The 18,842-nt window shown below is 43.2% G+C and overlaps 1 protein-coding gene across 6 annotated transcripts in view; it reads right to left on the reverse strand.

Annotated features, from left to right (window-relative positions):
* TSPAN9 (tetraspanin 9) overlaps positions 1-18,842 on the reverse strand; it is a 236,897-nt gene that overhangs the window by 95,975 nt on the left and 122,080 nt on the right. For 5 of the 6 annotated variants that reach the window (XM_036758640.1, XM_036758642.1, XM_036758638.1 and 2 more), the window contains one exon: positions 6,049-6,128. In XM_036758640.1, the coding sequence (XP_036614535.1) occupies positions 6,049-6,111 (63 nt within the window). In that variant the 5' untranslated portion in view covers positions 6,112-6,128. Of the gene's footprint in view, positions 1-6,048; positions 6,496-18,842 lie in introns of those variants that run through there. The other variant, XM_036758636.1, reaches the window with a different exon arrangement.

Genomic DNA, 18,842 nt, shown 5'->3' on the forward strand with positions numbered 1-18,842 from the left:
TAAACCAGTCCATAAGCAAGAGCAAATGATTAACAGGGGAAAGGGAATAAGAAGGGGCCAAGAAGATAGAGAGGGCTGATTCCTGGTAGGTGAGGTTAATCGAGCTACAGAGACAGGTAGCACCCAGAACCCTGTTTGCCTCAGTTTCCTCATCTGTAAAATGAGCTGGAGATGGAAATGGCAAACCATTCTAGTACCTGTGCCAAGAAAACCCCAAATGGGGTCATGAAGAGTCGGACACAACCAAAACTAATGAATGACAAAATCAAGCTATGAATGCCACCACCACCCAGTCATCAGCGCTACATCAAAGTTCACCCGGCTGGACAGGCACCCTGGATTGTGCTTCTTTGGCTAATTGGCCTTTATTAAGGAAAAGCTCCAGGAAGAATAGACTTTCCAATAAGGCCACAATGTCACTGTGCTGCCAGCCATAATTTAAAGTGATGAGATAGCTCCTGGTTAGAATACATAGTCAATATTATTCCAAGTGGCAATTATGCTATCCATACACTGCTCTCCACCCCTCTCCACTCACTAATCGATCTGCAGTGGATTTTGGGTAGGAGCAGTTGGGCTGAAATCTCAATTTGCCACTCCTTAAACCCTGACAGTAAGTCCCAGGAGTTCAAACAAAGGCCCCTCTAGATTCAATCCCCACCCCCAACAGAGGAATAATTAAGTACCTTAAGCTTTCTCTTAAGACTGCAGGCTCAGACTCAATTACTCTCAGCTGGGGGAAGCTGAGCCAGATGGCCCTCAGGAAAGATTCAGAGACCAGTTTGACCCTAAGGAAAGAGCTAGAGTAGTTATCATTACTGGGAGAAGTCCTTTGGATGGGTCTGATAACCTCTGAGCTTCAGGAGCCAGGACCGTACCTCACCCACACTATGACAACCTAGAGGGCCAAGTGAATATGTGAGGCTGGGGGTGAGGGTTGGGAAGAAGAATATAAAGAGCAGTACCTATACTAACTACTGACTGAACTTCAAAAACTCAGTTCCCCTCCATCTATATTGGGCACAACGGCTGTGTCCCTAAACTTGGCCGGTATTTTCCCATTTGTTCAGGGAGTTGGTCCTGGGGGAAGGGTACTAAGACAATGGAGTAGCCTGCACATTCCAGAAGGAAGAGGAAGAGGAGAACAAAGGGAAGCAATGATAGCTGATCATCTGGATACACCCCTAATTATGCCCTACCCTCCAAAAGACCAAAAACTATAAATCCAAACATGGAAGCCACATCCTTACAAATGAAAGGTCCCACTGAGGAATACATTCCCTCTTTGCTGGGAATCCCAGAAGAATCAGCAACACAGATAAAGCTGAAGACTCCTGGGAAAACATTTAGACCTGGGGTGGGGTACCTGCCTTGAGGCCACATGTGGCCCACTAGGTCCTCAAGTGTGGCCCTTTGACTGAATCCAAACTTCACAGAATCACCCCTGATTTAGACCAACCCCCTCAACTGTACAGATAAGGAAAGAGGCTTGGAGAGAAAAAACTTCCTCAACGCTACAGTTAGAAAGCAGCCAAGCCCAAGCTCAGGCCCAATGGTCTTTTCACTACACGATGTTCTTCCCACCCTCCTTATTACCCTACCCACTCTCTCTTACACTTGCTTACTCCATAGCCCTGAATACAATAAAATGGAGCTTGCACTCCCCACTCTGAGCCACAATGGCACCAAACTCATCAGCACCCAGCCTCTGCTTCAGATGCCTCTGTCTCTCCTCCCTTCTTACTCTGCTCTTTCTTTTCCCAAACCATGAGTTCTTTCTGCTCACAGTACCCTCCCTTTTCCTGAACCCCCACCAAGTCACTCAGTGCCTATTGTTCCAAGCACACCCCCACATGAGGAAGTTATCCTTAATTTCATCAGAAGTGACCTACTTTCCGATGAATAGCAGCACCCTATTTCTTTCTCCCAACGATGTATCTCCCTGTAGCACTTGGGGCCCAAAACATACACAAAAAGAGTATATCTTTAATACTTTGTGTTAAGGGCTACACGGTGCTTTGTATACTCTCAAGGAATAAAGACTTAGTCTCAAAAATGTTTTATAGAGGAACTATATTACATATGGAAATAAATACTTAGTAACCATTCAAGTCAGAGAATTAGAGAGACACCTGAAATCTGACTAGGAAGGGACCTGTGATGATTTTTTTTGTTTATTTCCTTTCCTTCACGTCAGACCAGGCCAAAGAGAAGTAGAGGAAGGTGGGGAGGGAAAAGGAATTTGTATTTAAACACTGTGAAGGAAGAAATCTTGCCTAACTTAGCCTTCCTTAATGAGAAGTGCTAGGTGGAGTGGTTCTTTGGCAGCCCCGTGATTGGTTTTATCACCACAAGTAACTCCCTCCGCTGGCACAAATAGCAACCCCTCAACACCTCCTTATCTCATATAATTCTTGACTATGTCCTTCCATAAATGCTTCATGGATACTCCACTCAACATGCAGATGGCCTTCCTCTTGCTCTTTTAATATCCTGAAGATACCAATGTGCCATTCACTTTATCTGTTCTGCCACTTTAACAGAAGTAGTTCATAGAATAATAGCTGCCTTTTCCTCCTTCTGACAAAAGGAACTTGGGAACACAGGTGATAAACATGATGGAGATCACTACATCTGGCCTGCCCATTAAGGTACTTAATATTCTAAATGAAGTTATACATCCAAACCGATTCCCAAGGAGCATCTGGTACGATGGGTTTGGAGTCAGGAGAGCTATTCATTTAAGGACTCCAATTCTGCTTCTGAGATCTTTCTTGATTTCCCCCAGCTGCCAGTACCACCACCTCAAAAATTACCTTATGTTTATTTTTTACATATTTCTACATGTATATGTTCTATCTCTTAATAATATGTAAGCTCCTTGGGGGTAGGAACTTTATTCTGGTCTCTATTCCCAACATCCAGCACAGTGACTGACATCTAGTTGGTGCTTAATAAATGTTCACTGTTTGATTGCTTGATTACTACCTGGTTAACCCCAGCAAATTATTTAAATCTCTCTGAGCAACCATGTCCTCATGTGTAGAATGGTGATAGTAATATCTTAAATACCAACCTCATGAGATCATCATAAGGAGAAATAAGTAAAGCATTTCATAAACTTAAAAGCTCTCTATAAATGTCCAGATATGATCATCATTGTCCTGGGGACATGGGAAACCATAAAAGACCATACCAAACACAGCCAGCAGGTGGGAGAGGAGTTACCCAGTGAACAACACAAGCCAGATATAAAGAGAGATCAGATGAGAATCCACAAGAGGGTTTTCTCAAAGTGACTGCCAGAAGCAATCACAATGCCTGCTCCTTTGCTCATATGCACAAAATCCTTTGAACCAAAATAGACGGGTAGAGAGATCTGGTACACTGGCAAAGTAAAGACACAGGGCAATGTTCTTTTAACCCTGAACACATGAAAAAAGTATCAACCAATGTGCAACACACTGAGATCCTGGCAAAAGAGTCAAAGGAGATTGGAGGTACTGGCCCACAAGGGGGCTGCAAAGTTCCCCACTTTGCTCTAGTTACCTCCTTGAGAAAACGCTAGAAAGACCCAAATGATCTCTAAGTTCCTTTCCAGCTCTTATGTTCAATGAATTCTAGAAATTTATGATATTCAAAAAATATTTTGTCAACCAAGGAGGGAAGGAGAAGAAAAATCTCTGTCCCAATTCCCATGAAATCTGAACCTTTAGGTTGTATTAAGAAACAATGTCCAGAACAACAAACACCCTTACCATGGCCAGACCATATCTGGGGTACTGTGGTCAGTCCAGGGTGCTATGTTTCATAAGAGACATGGATGAACTGGAAAGCATTTGAGGAGGGTGGCTGAAGACCAAGCCATAAGAAAATCCACTGAAGGAACCAGGGATGTTTAGCCTGGAGAATAAAAGATGGGGAATATGGTAGCTATTTTCAACTTTTGAAAGGCTGGTCATGTAGAAGGGTTTCAATTTGTTCTGTTTTGGCTCTACAAGGCAGAATTGGGAGTAACAGGTAGGAATAACAGAGAAGCAGAGTTTGTCTCCATATAAGGAAAAAGTAGAATGGGTTGTCTAAAGACATAAGGAATTCATACTTACTGAAAGGTCAAGTAAAGTCTCAGTGACCACTCAAAGCAGATCTCATGGAGGGGATTCTTGCTCAAATACCAGGTGAACTATATAGTATCTGAGGTCCTTTCTGATGTTGAAATTCTGTGACTCAGTGGCACAGGGCCAGGAACAACCTAAGCCACCAGAAATATTCTAGGGAAGACCCACACAAATGACACTGAACAAATTTCTTTCTACAGAGTGGAAAGCGAACCAATGTTCTTTGCATAAAAGGTGCCCTTACACATTGAAACAAAAACTCAGCGGTTCCCACTGGCTCCAGTCATAGGCTCTCACAGAGATTCCCTTTTGTTACATGAAGCCTGCAGTTAATGGAGACAGCAGCATAAAGTGACAAGAGTTGGAATGGACTTTGGAGATTATTTAATCAAACTCCTTCATTTTCTATATGAGGAAACTTAAAGCCCAGGAAGGCTGGGCAAATGACTTGTGCAACTTTACACAGTTCAGTTCATGATGGAACTATGATGAGAACCCAGGTCTCCTGCCTAGCAGTTCACTGCTCTTCTCATTATAGGGCATGGGTATAAGCTTCCCCCCACCCCTCACACAGCCTTCTTAATCCTCCATCCTCCTCATCCTTCTCACATAAGTTATTTCAGTTAAAGTGGGTCAGTTCAACACAGATACTGGCTGCCAAAGCACAGCCACCCCCTTCTAACTTAGCTCTGCCCCGTGACCATGAACTCAGCAGTAACTTTCCCATGTCCCCAGTGATCATCCTGGACCCTGGGCAGCTGATATCCTCTAGCAGACAGGAGGAGACACACCCACCTTGGAGCAATATCATACATTTGCACTGACCTCCACTGGGTTGGGGAGAAGGGATGAGAACTTTGATGAAAGGGAACAGTAGAGATCAAGGTGAGAGATGAATAGGACATGAATGTAGGAAAGTTTTCAAATTTGCCTCTCTGGGATTTTTTTTCTCTTTAAATAAATCTCTACTCAGAACCACATGGGCATTACAAAGTGATTCCAGATCTTCCCACCCCACTCTGGCACCCTTGCTTGAAAATTATTCCTTTCCATGGACACTGCTCAGGCTGCCCATACACCACTGCAGTCCCTGGGATTCTTTCTCTCAGTCTGCCAGGTCCTGAGACTCAATGAGAGGAGCTTCCCGCCAGCTGGCTCCACCACCCGAATCCATTCCAAACCCTCAAAAGCAGAACCACACAATCACAGCACCCCCTCCCTCCCACACTCACACACCTTCCACTATTCTCCCTCCTCTGCAATACAAACTCAAACCGGGCATACATCAGGGCCAGAAAGACCCACTGACCCAACAATCTAGTGGCACCATTTCATTTCAATTCAACAAATATTTCATTGGATTTGTTTGAAATTTGCATTTCTAGCTCTCTCCTCCCTAGCCTCCCAAAATGCTATCAAAAATAAGCTTTGAAAGCATGATCCTCCCCTCATACCCTCAGGAAAAACCAACTTGCTCATCTTTTCAGGCATCAATGTTCGATTATGTTCACTAGTTTATAAAAATATCCCAGTAATGGGAGCAGATGATATATCTCCCTTTTGCCTTCTACGCTTCAGAGGCCCCACTCAAGTCTCAATAAGTATCTTCCCTGGCCACCCACCAGGGGACAAGCATAAGTATATCTTTTTCCCCCTTTTTTAAAAGAGGACGGAAAACTTCAAGAGCCAATAAAAAAAAAAAAGATCCCATCCCTCCTAGAAGCCAAGTAGAGACAAACCTGGGTAAAATAAGTCTCCATTCAAGCACCCACTAGGAGGAAGGAGGGAAGAAAGCGAAGGGAGATAGAAATAATTAAAAAAAAAAACTTACCATCATTGTTCAGAGAAAGGAGCAATGCAGCACAGGAGAGGAGTGGGGAACTGAGAGAGGAGGGAATGGCAGAGGAGGGAAGTAGGGGCAGGTACTCACCCAAAATATCAAATTGAACAGGAACATCATGTATTTCAAACAGCAGAGGCAGCCTCTGGCCATGTTGCACTTCTTAAATTCTAGAAGGAAGACAAAGGAGAGGTCCAGGTAAAACACCACGTACTTGCTGCCCTTCGGGGCATTGTACTTGTCTGTTTTCACTCCGGCCTCGGCGTGGCTCTGGCCCCGGGTTCGGGAGCCCGCGGTACCATAGAAGGCGCCTGCGGTGAAGCCGCGGCCCAAGGGGCGGCCCGAGGAAGAGGGCTTGGCAAAGTCCGAGTCCTTGCTGTCCAAAGATGGACTCCGGTGGATCGAAGAATCCTCGCTACTCGACTTCTCCATGCTCGCGTTGTCCCCGGGGGGCCGCAGGGGCTGAGGGCATCTCTCCCGGAGTGGAACGCGGTAGGGGTGCTGAACTCTGCTGGGCTGGGGGGCTTGGGCAAGGGAGGGGGGCTGCGGGAGAGGGGAAGGGGGGCAGGCTTCAGGCTAGGGGCTCCTCCTTTAGCCCCCTCTTTTCTCGAGGCTGCACACTCCCTCTCCAGGAGGCTTCTCTAAAGCGGGCGTCCCTGCATTGCCGCTGGCTTGCTGATCTACCTTCCCACCAGGACGCCCAGTTCACCGCGGGCCGGCCGGCTCCCGTGGGGGCTGCGGCTTCAGCCTACACGCGTCCCGCAGCCCCGACAGACTCATGCCTTCCCCTAGTCTCGGGGAATCAATCAGTTCTGCATAACTTAGCTTCTTTTTCTTTTCTTTCTTTCAATTTTATTTCGTCTTCCAAAGCAGTCAATTCTCCTCTCTCCCTTCCTGCCAGCGGGTCCACGCGTGACAGAGGGGCGCTGAGACCTCGGCTTCTCTGGGCACCCCGCCCCGCCACGGAACGCGACCACTTTTTCTGGCTTTCTCGCCTCCCCCCACCTCTCCTGTTACTTTGCGGTAACAGCTCTTCAGCCTGTGGCCCTGGCTCTCCCTGCTGCTAGCTCTCTGCCTCGCTCTCTCGCCGGCCAACGTGGTGCTGCTGGAGCTGTGAGCTCAGCAGCAGCTGCAACCTCTGGGTATTCCCTTAGAAATCCCTGACCTAACTATCAAGTCATAAATCGACCACCACCACCCCCCACCCCCATCACCGCCATCCCGGGTCCCTGTGGTCCCACCCCCTGCTCTGCATCTGGCCAATCGGCATTGGCCTGTCCCGAGGGGGGGGGGGGGGGGGTGCCTCTCCCCCAAATGACACAATACCTTTAATAGGATTAGCTTCTGCTCTTTGCCTATACAAGTGCACAGCCGAAAAAATCTCTCTTAAATGTCAAGGGCTCTTTAGCTGTTGATGAACTGGAACCGTATGTAGGATCCCTGTCTCTACAAACATCAGAAAAGCCTGGAAGGAGTGAAGATGAGCTCCAAACAGCTCAGGGGAAGAGTAGCGGACAGAAAGGGTATGGAGGAGGGAACCCTAAGGATGTGTCCAACCTCTGCCATTGCTCTGCTGCACCTGTGAGGCTTGGAGAAGGCCTCACAGTTATAAGTCTGGTGTATGCCTGCACACAACATTCATGGGTCTGCGAGATGACCCTACAAAGGTAGCACAAAGTTTGGGTACAATGGTGATGCCTGAGGAATCCAGTCTTCAGAACCCATCGGCACACATACACTTTGACACATGGACCAACCCATTCAAGCCCCTGGGCATGCTTGGTCAGGAAGGGAAAGTAGATTTCTAAGATGGCTATTAGCAGCTTTACAAACCTCACTGATAAGTAAGGGTCCACTTCCATGCCCAGATAACCAACTGAGCTAGCTGTTATAGATATTAAAAACCAAACAATCTTGCTCCCTCATAACAGGAATCCCCTAGTCCCTTCTGGGAAAATCAAAAGCTGAAGTCCCACTGCTTGATAGCCTGAAAAAATGTGTAAGAAACAGACAAACTCCTTCTTAGAAATTTGGGCTTGAGTACTGGTTCCGACACTTCTAGCTGTGTCGACTGTGGGAAAGTCATTTAACTTTGCTAAGACTCAATTTAGTTAATTGCTTCTTTTAAAAATGGCACGAGACATGTGATTTCATCAATATAGAAAATTCCTAGTGCCAAAACCCTCTACCAATGTAGTTCAGCATCTTCACTACAATTTCCAGGATCACAAACTTATGCCAACAAGCATTTATTAATGCCTTCTATGTGCCCAGTAGGGCAGAGAGGAGGTGAAAGTCAATGGAGCACCTGGTTTGGAGTCAGAAAGACTCCTTTTCCTGAGCTCAAATCCAGACTCAGATACTTACTAGCTGTTTGACCCTGGGCAAGTCACTTAACCCTGCTTGCTTCACCTGTAAAATGAGCTGGAGAAGGAAATGGTAAACCACTCTAGTATCTTTGCCAAGAAAACCCCAAATAGGGTCACAGAGAGTCAGACACGCCTAAAACGACTCAATGCCAACAACGAAATGTACCAGGCACTGTGCTAAGCACTAGCCCTTAGGAGGGACCTTGGAGATCAACTACCTCATACTACAGATAAGGAAACTGAAGCCCATCATGATAAAGGGAATTATTCAACATCACAAACGTAATAAAAGCTAGGATTGAAATCTAGGTCTTTTGAATCCAAATCTCTCCCTAATCCCTAACACATACAGTACATTAGTCTTATAAAATTGCCTGAGGGTATGAAAAGTGAAATTACTTGCCCAGAGACCCTCAGCCAGTATGTGTGTGTTTCTGAGCAGGTGGTGGGAATATGGCATGAACCCTAGTCTTCCTAATTATTACAGCCAGCTCCTTCTCCTCTACTCCAAATTGGCATAAGGACAATGCTCGCACTAACCTATCCCCACAGGACTATTGTAAGGCTAATGTTTTATCTATAAATCTGAAAGCAATATAGAAATGTTATGATCTTAAAGCCATCAACTATTAGTATTATTTAGTTCTGTTAGCAATGGTCAGAGGAAGTCTGAAATTCCCAGTGGACTGCTGTTATTGTTAAGTTATTTTTCAGTTGTGTCTGACTCTCTGTGATCCCATTTGGGGTTTTCTTGGCAAAGATACTGGAGTGGTTTGCCATATCCTCCTCCAGCTCATTTTACAGATGAGGAAACCAAGGAAAACAGGGTGAAGTGACTTGCCCAGGGTCACACAGCTAGTAAGTGTCTGAGGCCAGATCTGAACTCATGAAAATGAGTCTTCCAGGCCTGGTGCTCTATCCACTGTGCCATCTAGCTGCCCCCTACTGGGCCGTGGCCACAAGTAAATGCCCATCCCATTATGAGCTATGTTTCCCATGAAGCATCAGGCCCCAGGAATTTGTCCTCATAGAAGAGGACAGAGACTTTGAATTCCCAAGGGATGCTGTAAAGAGATGTCAGGAAGGCAAAGAGACAGCTAGAAGGAATGTCCTTTGGGAATTTGAAGTACTGGCTCCTTGCCACTCTTGGGACCTTAGAAGCAGGAAGACCAATTAGGAAGCTATCACAATCATGCAGGCAAGGGGTCTGAATGAGGGTGGTGGCCATGTGAGTGGAGAAAAGGTGGCAGATATGCAAAACATCTCATGGAGATAAAATCAACAGAGCCTGGCAACTGATCAGATATGGAGTGTGAGGGAGAGGAAAAAATCAAGGCACAAAACCGGGAGATGGGAGTTTTGTGTTTGAGGAATGGCAAGTAGGTCATTGTAGCTGAATCACAGCATGAATGGAGGGGAGAGTAAGGTTTAAGAAAACTAGAAAGGCAGGAAGGAGCTAGTAAAGAGCCTTAAATGTCACACAGAGGACTGTGTATCTGAGCCTAGAGGTTATAAGGAGCCACAACTTCTGAAAAAATCTCCTTGGCAGCCGAGTGGTAGGTGGAATGAAGTGGGGGACAGACTTAAATCAGGGGTCTTGATTAAAAGCCTACTCCAGTAGCCTAGGCAAAAGGCAGTGAGGGCATGAACAAGGGTTGTGGCTGAATAAGTGGAAAGGAGGAACATACAAGAGATGTTGAAATGACAGAAATGACAAGATTTAGCAATGGATTAAATATATCAGTTGAGTGAGAATGAGGCATCAAGGGTGGTACCCAAGTCGTGGCCTGAAATAACTGAGGATGGTGGTACCCTCAGTAGTAACACAATCAATATGGTCAAGGCATGGATATCTTAGTCCTTTTTTTCAGCATAATTTAAGATTACTTCTCTTTTTTTCTTGGAGGCAGTCATGTTAAATGACTTGTCCAAGGTCACACAGCTAGTCAGTGTCCAAAGCTACATTTGAACTCAGGACTTCCTGACTCCAAGGCTAGTGCTCTCTCTCCACTGTGCCACCTAGCTGCCCCTCCAGATTGCTTTTCAGAATGGCTGGACCATTTAACAGTTTCTCCAAAGGTGCATTCATGTATAAAGGGGGAATTCTTGACCAAACAAAGGATAGAGAGGATCATAAAAAAGAAAAAAGAACAACTACATAAAATTAGACATCTTTTGCAAGAAAAAAATCAATGCAGTTATAATAAAGAACACAGTTAACTGGGGGAAAAATCTTTGCACCAAATATCTGATCAAAATCTGTAAATCAAGATAAAAAGGAAATTAAAATAAACATGTAAGGAAAATGAATAAGACATGATCCTTGCCTTCATGGGGCAAGAAGCTAGGGAAGAAAGGATACACTTTTACACACAAAAGTTAAATAACAATTCAAAGTAGTCTATGATTCACTACTCATTTATTCATTCGATAAATATGTATCAAGTGTTTGTTGTATTGTGAACTATACAAGGGGCAGGAGAAGCTATAATCCCTAGCCTCATGGAGCTTTCAGTCTAAATAAATGGCTAAAATAAATGGCACGTATGATAAGAATAACGGGACTTTTTAAAAAGATGAATGTGATAAGAAGTAATATTAGACCTAAGGTTTGAAGGCTGGCCAGATTCAAATTTTAAAAAAAGAAGAAGAATGAAAGTATTCTAATAGGGGAAAGGGTATTAGCAGAGTCTTGGGAGTCAAAAATAATCATAGGCATGTTTTTGATAAACAATCTCAAGCAATGTATTCCTGTAAGGGAGTAGTAAGAGATGAGGTTGAATAAAGAGAGGCCAGATTGTGGAGACCTTTGGATACCACATATCAGAATTACAGAATCATAGAATATTAGAGAGCAAGAAATGGACCTTAGAGACTATTTAGTCCCACACCTTTATTTTATAGATAAGCAAACTGAGACTCATATCAGAAAAGTGATTTTCCCAAGATTGATGAGTATTTGTGATAATTGGCAGGGCCAGCAGTAGAATTTATGCCTTGTCCAGGAATAGAGAGCATCTGCAGGAGTATGTGGTGGACCCTATGTGAGCACAACAGAAGTATATACTTAAGCATATGAATAAATCAACGTTGACTGAACACCTATGCAATGGGAAGCCACTGGAAGTTCTTGAAAGGGGACTGACATGATAAAATTGATATGTAAGGAATACAAATCTGACAGGGTTGTCTAAGATTGATTGGAAAGGAGCAAGACTGGGAAAACTGTTGCAAGGTATGAAGTGAAGAGAGCATGGACACAGCGGTGGTGGCAAGGGGAACAGAAAGATTTCGCCTGCTACTTGCTGACAGCTAAACACTTTCCAGGGGCTGCTAGGCGGCCCCAGCTCTGCAGAGGCTGGGTGGGGAAGAAATGATGAAAGAAAAAGCTATGCCTAGACCTGAGAAATCATCCCTTCTCCACTCCCCACGGTGCCTGGAAAAATGACAAGGGAAGGAACAGGCTCCTCCGCAAGGGCTCACTAACCTTGTTGGGAATGAGACACATCTTTCCATTTTTTCCTTGTTAAAAGAAAAAAGGGAAGTGAGTGGAGAATTCCCAGAGGGGAAGAAGAGAAGCAAATACTTGAAATCAGCATGCAGCATCTCTCCTGGCTAGCAACTGGGGAGATGTGTGTTTTAGAGTAAATGCCAAACTTCCTCTCTTTCTCCCTGTATTTCCCAAGAACAGAGAATTTTCAAAACCATCAATTGCATTCACTGACGTGTAACTGGAGCTGAAAGATCCTAACAACATAGAAAAGGAGCTGGAGGAGACTTCAGCAGCCATCTAGTCTAACCTCTTAATTTTTGAGATGAGGAAACTAAGGCATAGGAAGACGAAGTAACTTGATTAAGATTTGAACCTGGCAAACAGAGTGAGACTTTTTGCTGTTTCTTCTTTTGGAGTGCTTCTCAGCACTAAGGCAATCAAGTACCTTTGATTGAGTCTTGCCTTTGTTTGAATCAAGAGTCTTTGATTGAATCAAGAGTCTTTGATGATCTGCTTAAATCATAAGAAAGCCTAAGTCACATGAGTTTGAGTCACATGGTTGTGACACCCTCTGTGGGCTGACCCTGAAGAAGTGTATATATACTCTGAGGTTAGCATTTTGCTATGGGGATCACTCACTGGAAGACTGTTTGTGTGATATGGCCAGATGAGACTCTGGGTAGCTGTTAAGGAGCCCCCTGGCTTTGAAAACCTGGATATTGGTGCTTCTCAATCTGGTAACTATGTATGTATTGCTATGGACAGAAGCCCTGTCTGCTGATTTGCGTTATTTTATCTGTTTAATTTCTGCTTGTACTTTCTGTTTGTGTTTTCTCTGAAGTTCAGGGTGCTGATTTTTTTCCCCTGAACTAAGTGAATGATATATGTATGTTTAATTAAAGGGAGATTGTAAACCCCTTAAAGTTGCTTTCCTTAGAAAAGCAGATCAAAGAACCTGTGCTAGCAGCCCTCTTATGTGCTGGTGTTATTGGCCTTACACCTCCACAGCAGCTGCTAGTAACAATGGTATTACACCTGGGTCCTCAGATTCCAGAGACAGTGTCCTTTCCATTGTACCACAATGCATCCTAACCACACAGCATCTCTCCCATATGCATTTGGTGTGCCTGTATTTACATATGTGTATATATATATATATATATATATATATATATATATATATATATATATACACATACACATATAAGTGTATGTGTGTATGTCAGAGATTTTGTGGGAATACACATATAGAGGTAACATGTGCCTATACATATATTTATTGAGTACCTGCTATGTGCAAGGCGTTATACTAGGCACTCTGAGTGATGCTAAAAATTATGAGACACAGATCTTGCCCTCCAGGAACTTGATTAGGAAAATAAGATACACATTATGAAAAAACTGGCTATTCAAAACAGTAAATGGTAGGTGCCACGCTCTGGACTGGAGTGGTCAGGGAAAGCTTCACAGAGGAGACAGGTTTTGAGCTGGGCCTCAAAGACCAAGTAAGCTTTGGAACAAGCATAGAGAAGTAGCATTCAAAGGAGTAGATAAAGGAGCACTGGCTATAGAAATGGAATACCTGGGCTTCACCAAGCACTAGATCTGAGACCCTGGGCAAGTCACTTAGCGCCCTGAGTCTCATTTTCCTTAACTGTGAAATCCTGGTGATATTATTATACTACCTACTTTACAGAACCTTTGGGGAAACAGTGCTTTGTAACCCTTACAGTGCTCTACAAACATAAATTATTTTATCAGTCTTGTTTCTCCACTAAATTCCTACTAGAATGCCTCATCAATGTGCCAGGGTTAACCTGGGTTTACAAAGGCAGGAAAGCGTGGGCTTTAGAAAGTCCTCTTGAAGTGGAAAGGCTCAGAGTACAGATCAATTGATGGACTGGGTCTGTATTTTAAGAACCAATCTTCTAGATTTAGAGACACTCATTACCCTAAGGCTAGGCCAACAGATGAAGAATTTTTGCAGCCACAACCACCATTAAGGTACATGGGTACCAACTGTGTACTGTAGGTAGGCAAAGCAAAGAAGCTACTGAGGTAGGGTACTCATTTGCCTCTTTCCTTAATTCCAAAATCCTCACTGTGTACTTAAAAGCCCTCTATCAAACTGACCCACTGACCTGGTACCTACTCTTGCTTCTTATTAACACTCTGCATTCTAAGAAAAACTTTGAGTTGTCAGTCAATTGATCAATCAATAAACACTTATTAAACGTCAAATTTATATGAGGCATTGTGCTAAGTGCTAGGAGCACAAAGACAAAAATAAAGTAGTCTCTTTACCCTCAAGGAGTTCACATTCTATCAAGGGATACATAAGTATCTACAAAATATATACATGTTCTCTTCTAACTTGGAGATTCTGGTTTTCTGTGACTCTCTATTAGTCCACATATTTCTCCCTGGCTATAGTTTGGTTAAAACTTCTCCTTTAAAAGCCTTCCCACACTAATGCATTGTTGGTGGAGTTGTGAACTGATCCAACCATTCTGGAGAGCAATTTGAAATGCTGTCCAAAGGGCAATCAAACAATATATTACCCCTTGAACCAGCAATACCGCTACTAGGGGTGCCATCTCCAGTCGTCCTCATGTGTATCTGGCCACTGGACCCAGATAGCTCTGGAGGAGAAGGTGAGCCTGGTTACTTTGCATAGCCCTCCCTTGCTTAAATTCAGTTCACTCGCATGTCATGGCATCACCTCCATGATGTCACGGTCCTCTTTGAGAATGAAGGATGAACAACGACAACAACCACTACTAGGTCTGTATCCCAAAGAGGTCATAAAAAAGGGAAAAGGACCTACATGTACAAAAATATTTACAGCAGCTCTTTTTGTAGTAGCAAAGAATTGGAAATTGAGAAGATGCCCATCAACTGGGGAATGGTTGAATGAGCTGTAGAATATGAATGTAATGGAATACTATTGTGCTATATGCTATCCTGCTGATGAGCAGGATGCTTTCAGGAAAACCTGGAAAGACTTACATGAACTGATGCAGTCAAGTGAGCAGAACCAAGAGAACACTGTACACAGTAACAGCAATATTGTGTGATGATTGACTATGACTGATTCTGCTCTTCTCAGCAATACAAGTGGGATCCAAGGAAATTCCAAAAGACTCATGATAGAAAATGCTATCCACATCTAGATAAATAACTCGTGGACTCTGAATACAGATTGAAGCATACTATTTTCACTTTATATTTATCGCGATTTTTTCCTTTTCTGTTTCTTCTTTCATAAAATGACTAATATGGAAATATGTTTTACATGATTGCACATATATAGCATATCAAATTGCTTACCATCTTAGGGAAGAGGGAAGGGAGTGAGAGAGGAAGAAAATTTATAACTCAAAATTTTACCCAAAAGATGGATGTTAAAAAATTGCCTTCACATGTAATTAGAAAACATAAAATACTATTAAAAAAAATAAAGGCTTTCCCAAACTAACCTACTTCTCTACTCTCTTCTCTCCAGCTGCCTCCTTCAAATCAGCTGTTTATTTCTTATTAGATCTAAGGATCTTTCTCCTGTGCATGAGTCATAAATTCATATAATTTTATACTTGAAAGAGGCTTTCTAGATCAGGAGTCCTTAACCTGTTTGTGTCACAGACCTCCATGGGCAGTCTGATGAAATCTATGGACTTTCCTCAGAATAATGTTCCTAAATACATAAACTAAAATACATGGGATTACAAAGGAAACCAAAGGTGAATGAAAATAATGGCACCTTTTTTTTAAATCTAAGTTCAGAGATGCCCAGAAATCTAGAAATGGACATGGATGCCAGGTTAAGTTGTCCTGATCTTGATCCACCTCTTTGTGTAATGGAACAAGAAAGTTAGTCCCACACAGGTCATCTTTGGTTGGTCTTTGGCAGAACTCAGAACTTCTGGCACCCAGGCAAACATTCTGTTACTATATCCACTTTGCCTCCCATCTAGACCTTTCTTCCCAATTAGACCATGAGATTCCCTGAATGCAAAGACCCAAACTCCTCCTTCAGCCATGCCTTCCCACTACAGAAACCAAACAAGATCTTTGCACAAGAGAGAGTGACTATTCAAATATCTGACTGATACCAAGATGAGTCAAATACTGGAAAAACAGAATGAAGTTAGCCTAAGTTAGACTTAACATTGCAGTGGAAGGAATTTAGGTTAGAGGCAATGGTGATCCTACTTCCACACTGAATGCTTGGGACATGGGAACAAACACATACATGAGGGGGAACTTCCCCATCATAGGGGGAAAAAAGACTCTCCCATGCAAACGCTGCCCCCATTTCTCATAATAGAGGCCTTTGGGGTCCTGCAAGCTGCTCCACCAGCAGAGTAATCACAAAGCAAGTCTTTCACCAGCAGGAGCTTTCTCTGCACTGCTGAAAGAGGAGGTGGTATGATGGATATCCCTTTCAGACTGCCAGCTTCCCTCACTGTTTACACAGATTCATTAATCAAGGCATGATGATGAGGGGTCTCCTGTTTGCTATGGAAATAAAGCCTCCCTAAAGACTCTCTGTGCATACAACTACTCATGGGAAAAGAAAAGTTTGGACCAATGCTTAAGGAGGTTTAGAGACAGAGCAAACAGAGTGATGGAGTAGAAAGAGCACTAGACTTGTAGTCAAGAGACCAGTGTTCAAATTTCAGCTCTTATGATTACTATGATGATGAGACTCAGTATTCTGAGAGACTCAGTGTTCTCATCTGTAAAATGGAAGTAATAATAATTTAACTACCTATTCCACAGGGTTGACGTGGGGCAAGGGATTTATTAACATCAAAGTACTACGCAAATGCATTATTATGGAATGCACAGGGTAGAATCAGCAAGAACAAATGACTGAGGTTAAACTGAATAAAGAATTAATTTCTCAGGCAAATTGTACAATGGCCAAAATAATATAAAAAAATAACGCTGAAAGACTTCAGAACTTTGGTGAAAGCAGTGACCAATGGTAACTTCAAAGTCCTGATGGTGAAGCATGTCTCACCGCCAAAGTGCTGCTTTTTGGCAGTTAGGTGGTGGATTAAAGGTTTGGAATGAGACATTTTCAGACACGGCTAATGTAGTAATTTGTTTTGCTTGATTATACTTATCTGTTATAAGTATTTGACTAGAGGTAAACAGTGAGTCACTGGAAAACAACAATGATATAAAGAAAAAAAGAAGAGTATCGATTTTTAAAAGAAAGAAAAAGAATTTAATTTCTCAGGTGGGAATGCTAGAGTGGCTTATTCAGGGAGGCTGGAATATCTCCTCCAGAACATGAACTAGATGGCCCTTTTCTAGTCATAAGAGCCCCTGGGTCCCACTTCATATTACATTCTCCAGTTCGGTGGGAAAAGTACTTCTCCATCATATGTAACCCCTGAGTAACCTAAAAGGTGTCCAAGAGGTTTGCCAAGTGACAAAGAAGATGCCTGAGTTTAAGAATACCAGTGAAAGACATAACAAAAAGCTCTGTGAGGAAGACAGTGAATAGATGCAGTTACTCAAAACGGCTAATTATCCCAGGAATCAGATTAATCCTTGACCCTGGTATTGGAAGAAGCACAGTGGTAGACATGAGCCACAGGGTTCCTGTGAGTCAATGCCTGGAGCAAGAGAATTATAGTTCTAGTGGAGTAGGTGGTATAGATAATAATAATAATTATGTGTGTGTGTATATATATATATGTATATGAGTAAGAGGGAAGAAAAAGTTACTTTGTGTATGAAGGTATTTGAGAGCTTGGGAATTTGGAAAGTGGAGCCATTGTGAGTCCTTGTGATTCTACAATAAAGGGAAAGAACCCACGAGCAACAGAAAGGTTGGACTTCAAGAGCGGAACAAGTGCTGGGGGAATTGAAGAGACAGGTCCCAGTATAGGTCTATGACTGAGGGATTGGCAGGTTCTTGGACAGCAATTTATGGAATTAGACCCCCAAATTAAAATAATTGGAGAGGATCAGAAAGCTTGTTGGGGTCTTTCACAATTCCTAGGGAGTAGAAACAGAAAATATGTATTGAAGTGATTACTATGGTCTCGACCACACTGAGGCAAAAACCAAAGGACGGACTGAATTCTAGCTCCCTGACCTCGCTGTCCTCTTCCGGGGTGGGAGGATGACTTTTCTGGGAAGGCTGATAAATTATCTTGCCTAAAGGCTAGGAGGGAAGCTCTAAGTCCAGCCTATGGTTCCTTTGATTTTTCCGTCTCCTCCACAGTGAGCAAGAACAAAGTCTTTAATGCCATCAAAGCTGCCTGTAGTGTCACAAATGCACGAGGACCAAGAGCTGTCCACTGTAAGATGCTTAGTACTCACTAGCTCCGCCACAAGTGCTAAACTAATTTCCTTGGAGCAGAGTAATGTGTGTCTCTAAAGAGTGTCTGGTGGCTCATTGTTCTGCTCACTGAGCACAACGCTAAGGACAGTAGTAATTAGTTTAATTTCACAACTAGGTCAATTGGTTTAGTAGAGAAAAAGCCAGCCTTGGGATCAGAAGACCTGGGTTCAAGTCCTGCTTCTAATACTTACCATCTGTGAGACCCTGGGCCAAATCACTTAATCTTTCTCTCTCTCCAAACAACTCTCTAAAAGTTATAGATGAATTGCCCAGTTGCACTGGAATAGGGAGTTTCCTCATCAGGAATTCCTTACATCAATAAAAGGAACCATTCAGGAAAACTAATCAACACTAACGAAAGACAGGATAAGTCAGAAATGGAAAGCACCAAAGTTAAAATCAGAGAACATGAGTTCAAGCCTGTTGGCCACTATGCCTGTGTGACCTTGGGAAAATCACTTTCCTTCTGTGGACCCCAAGTGTAAAATAAGGAAGGTTAGATTAGGTGATCTCTAAGTTCTCTCCCAGCTCTAAACCTTATGTATCATCTTCATATAATGTGCTTTGCACATTGCAGGCACTCAAAAAATTGTGTGATGAATGCATAAGTGAATGAATCATTAGAAGAAACATACAACCACAAACCTCCCGTGGTTTG

The sequence above is a fragment of the Trichosurus vulpecula genome, chromosome 5, assembly GCF_011100635.1.
Source record: "Trichosurus vulpecula isolate mTriVul1 chromosome 5, mTriVul1.pri, whole genome shotgun sequence".
Taxonomy (NCBI): Eukaryota; Metazoa; Chordata; class Mammalia; order Diprotodontia; family Phalangeridae; genus Trichosurus; species Trichosurus vulpecula.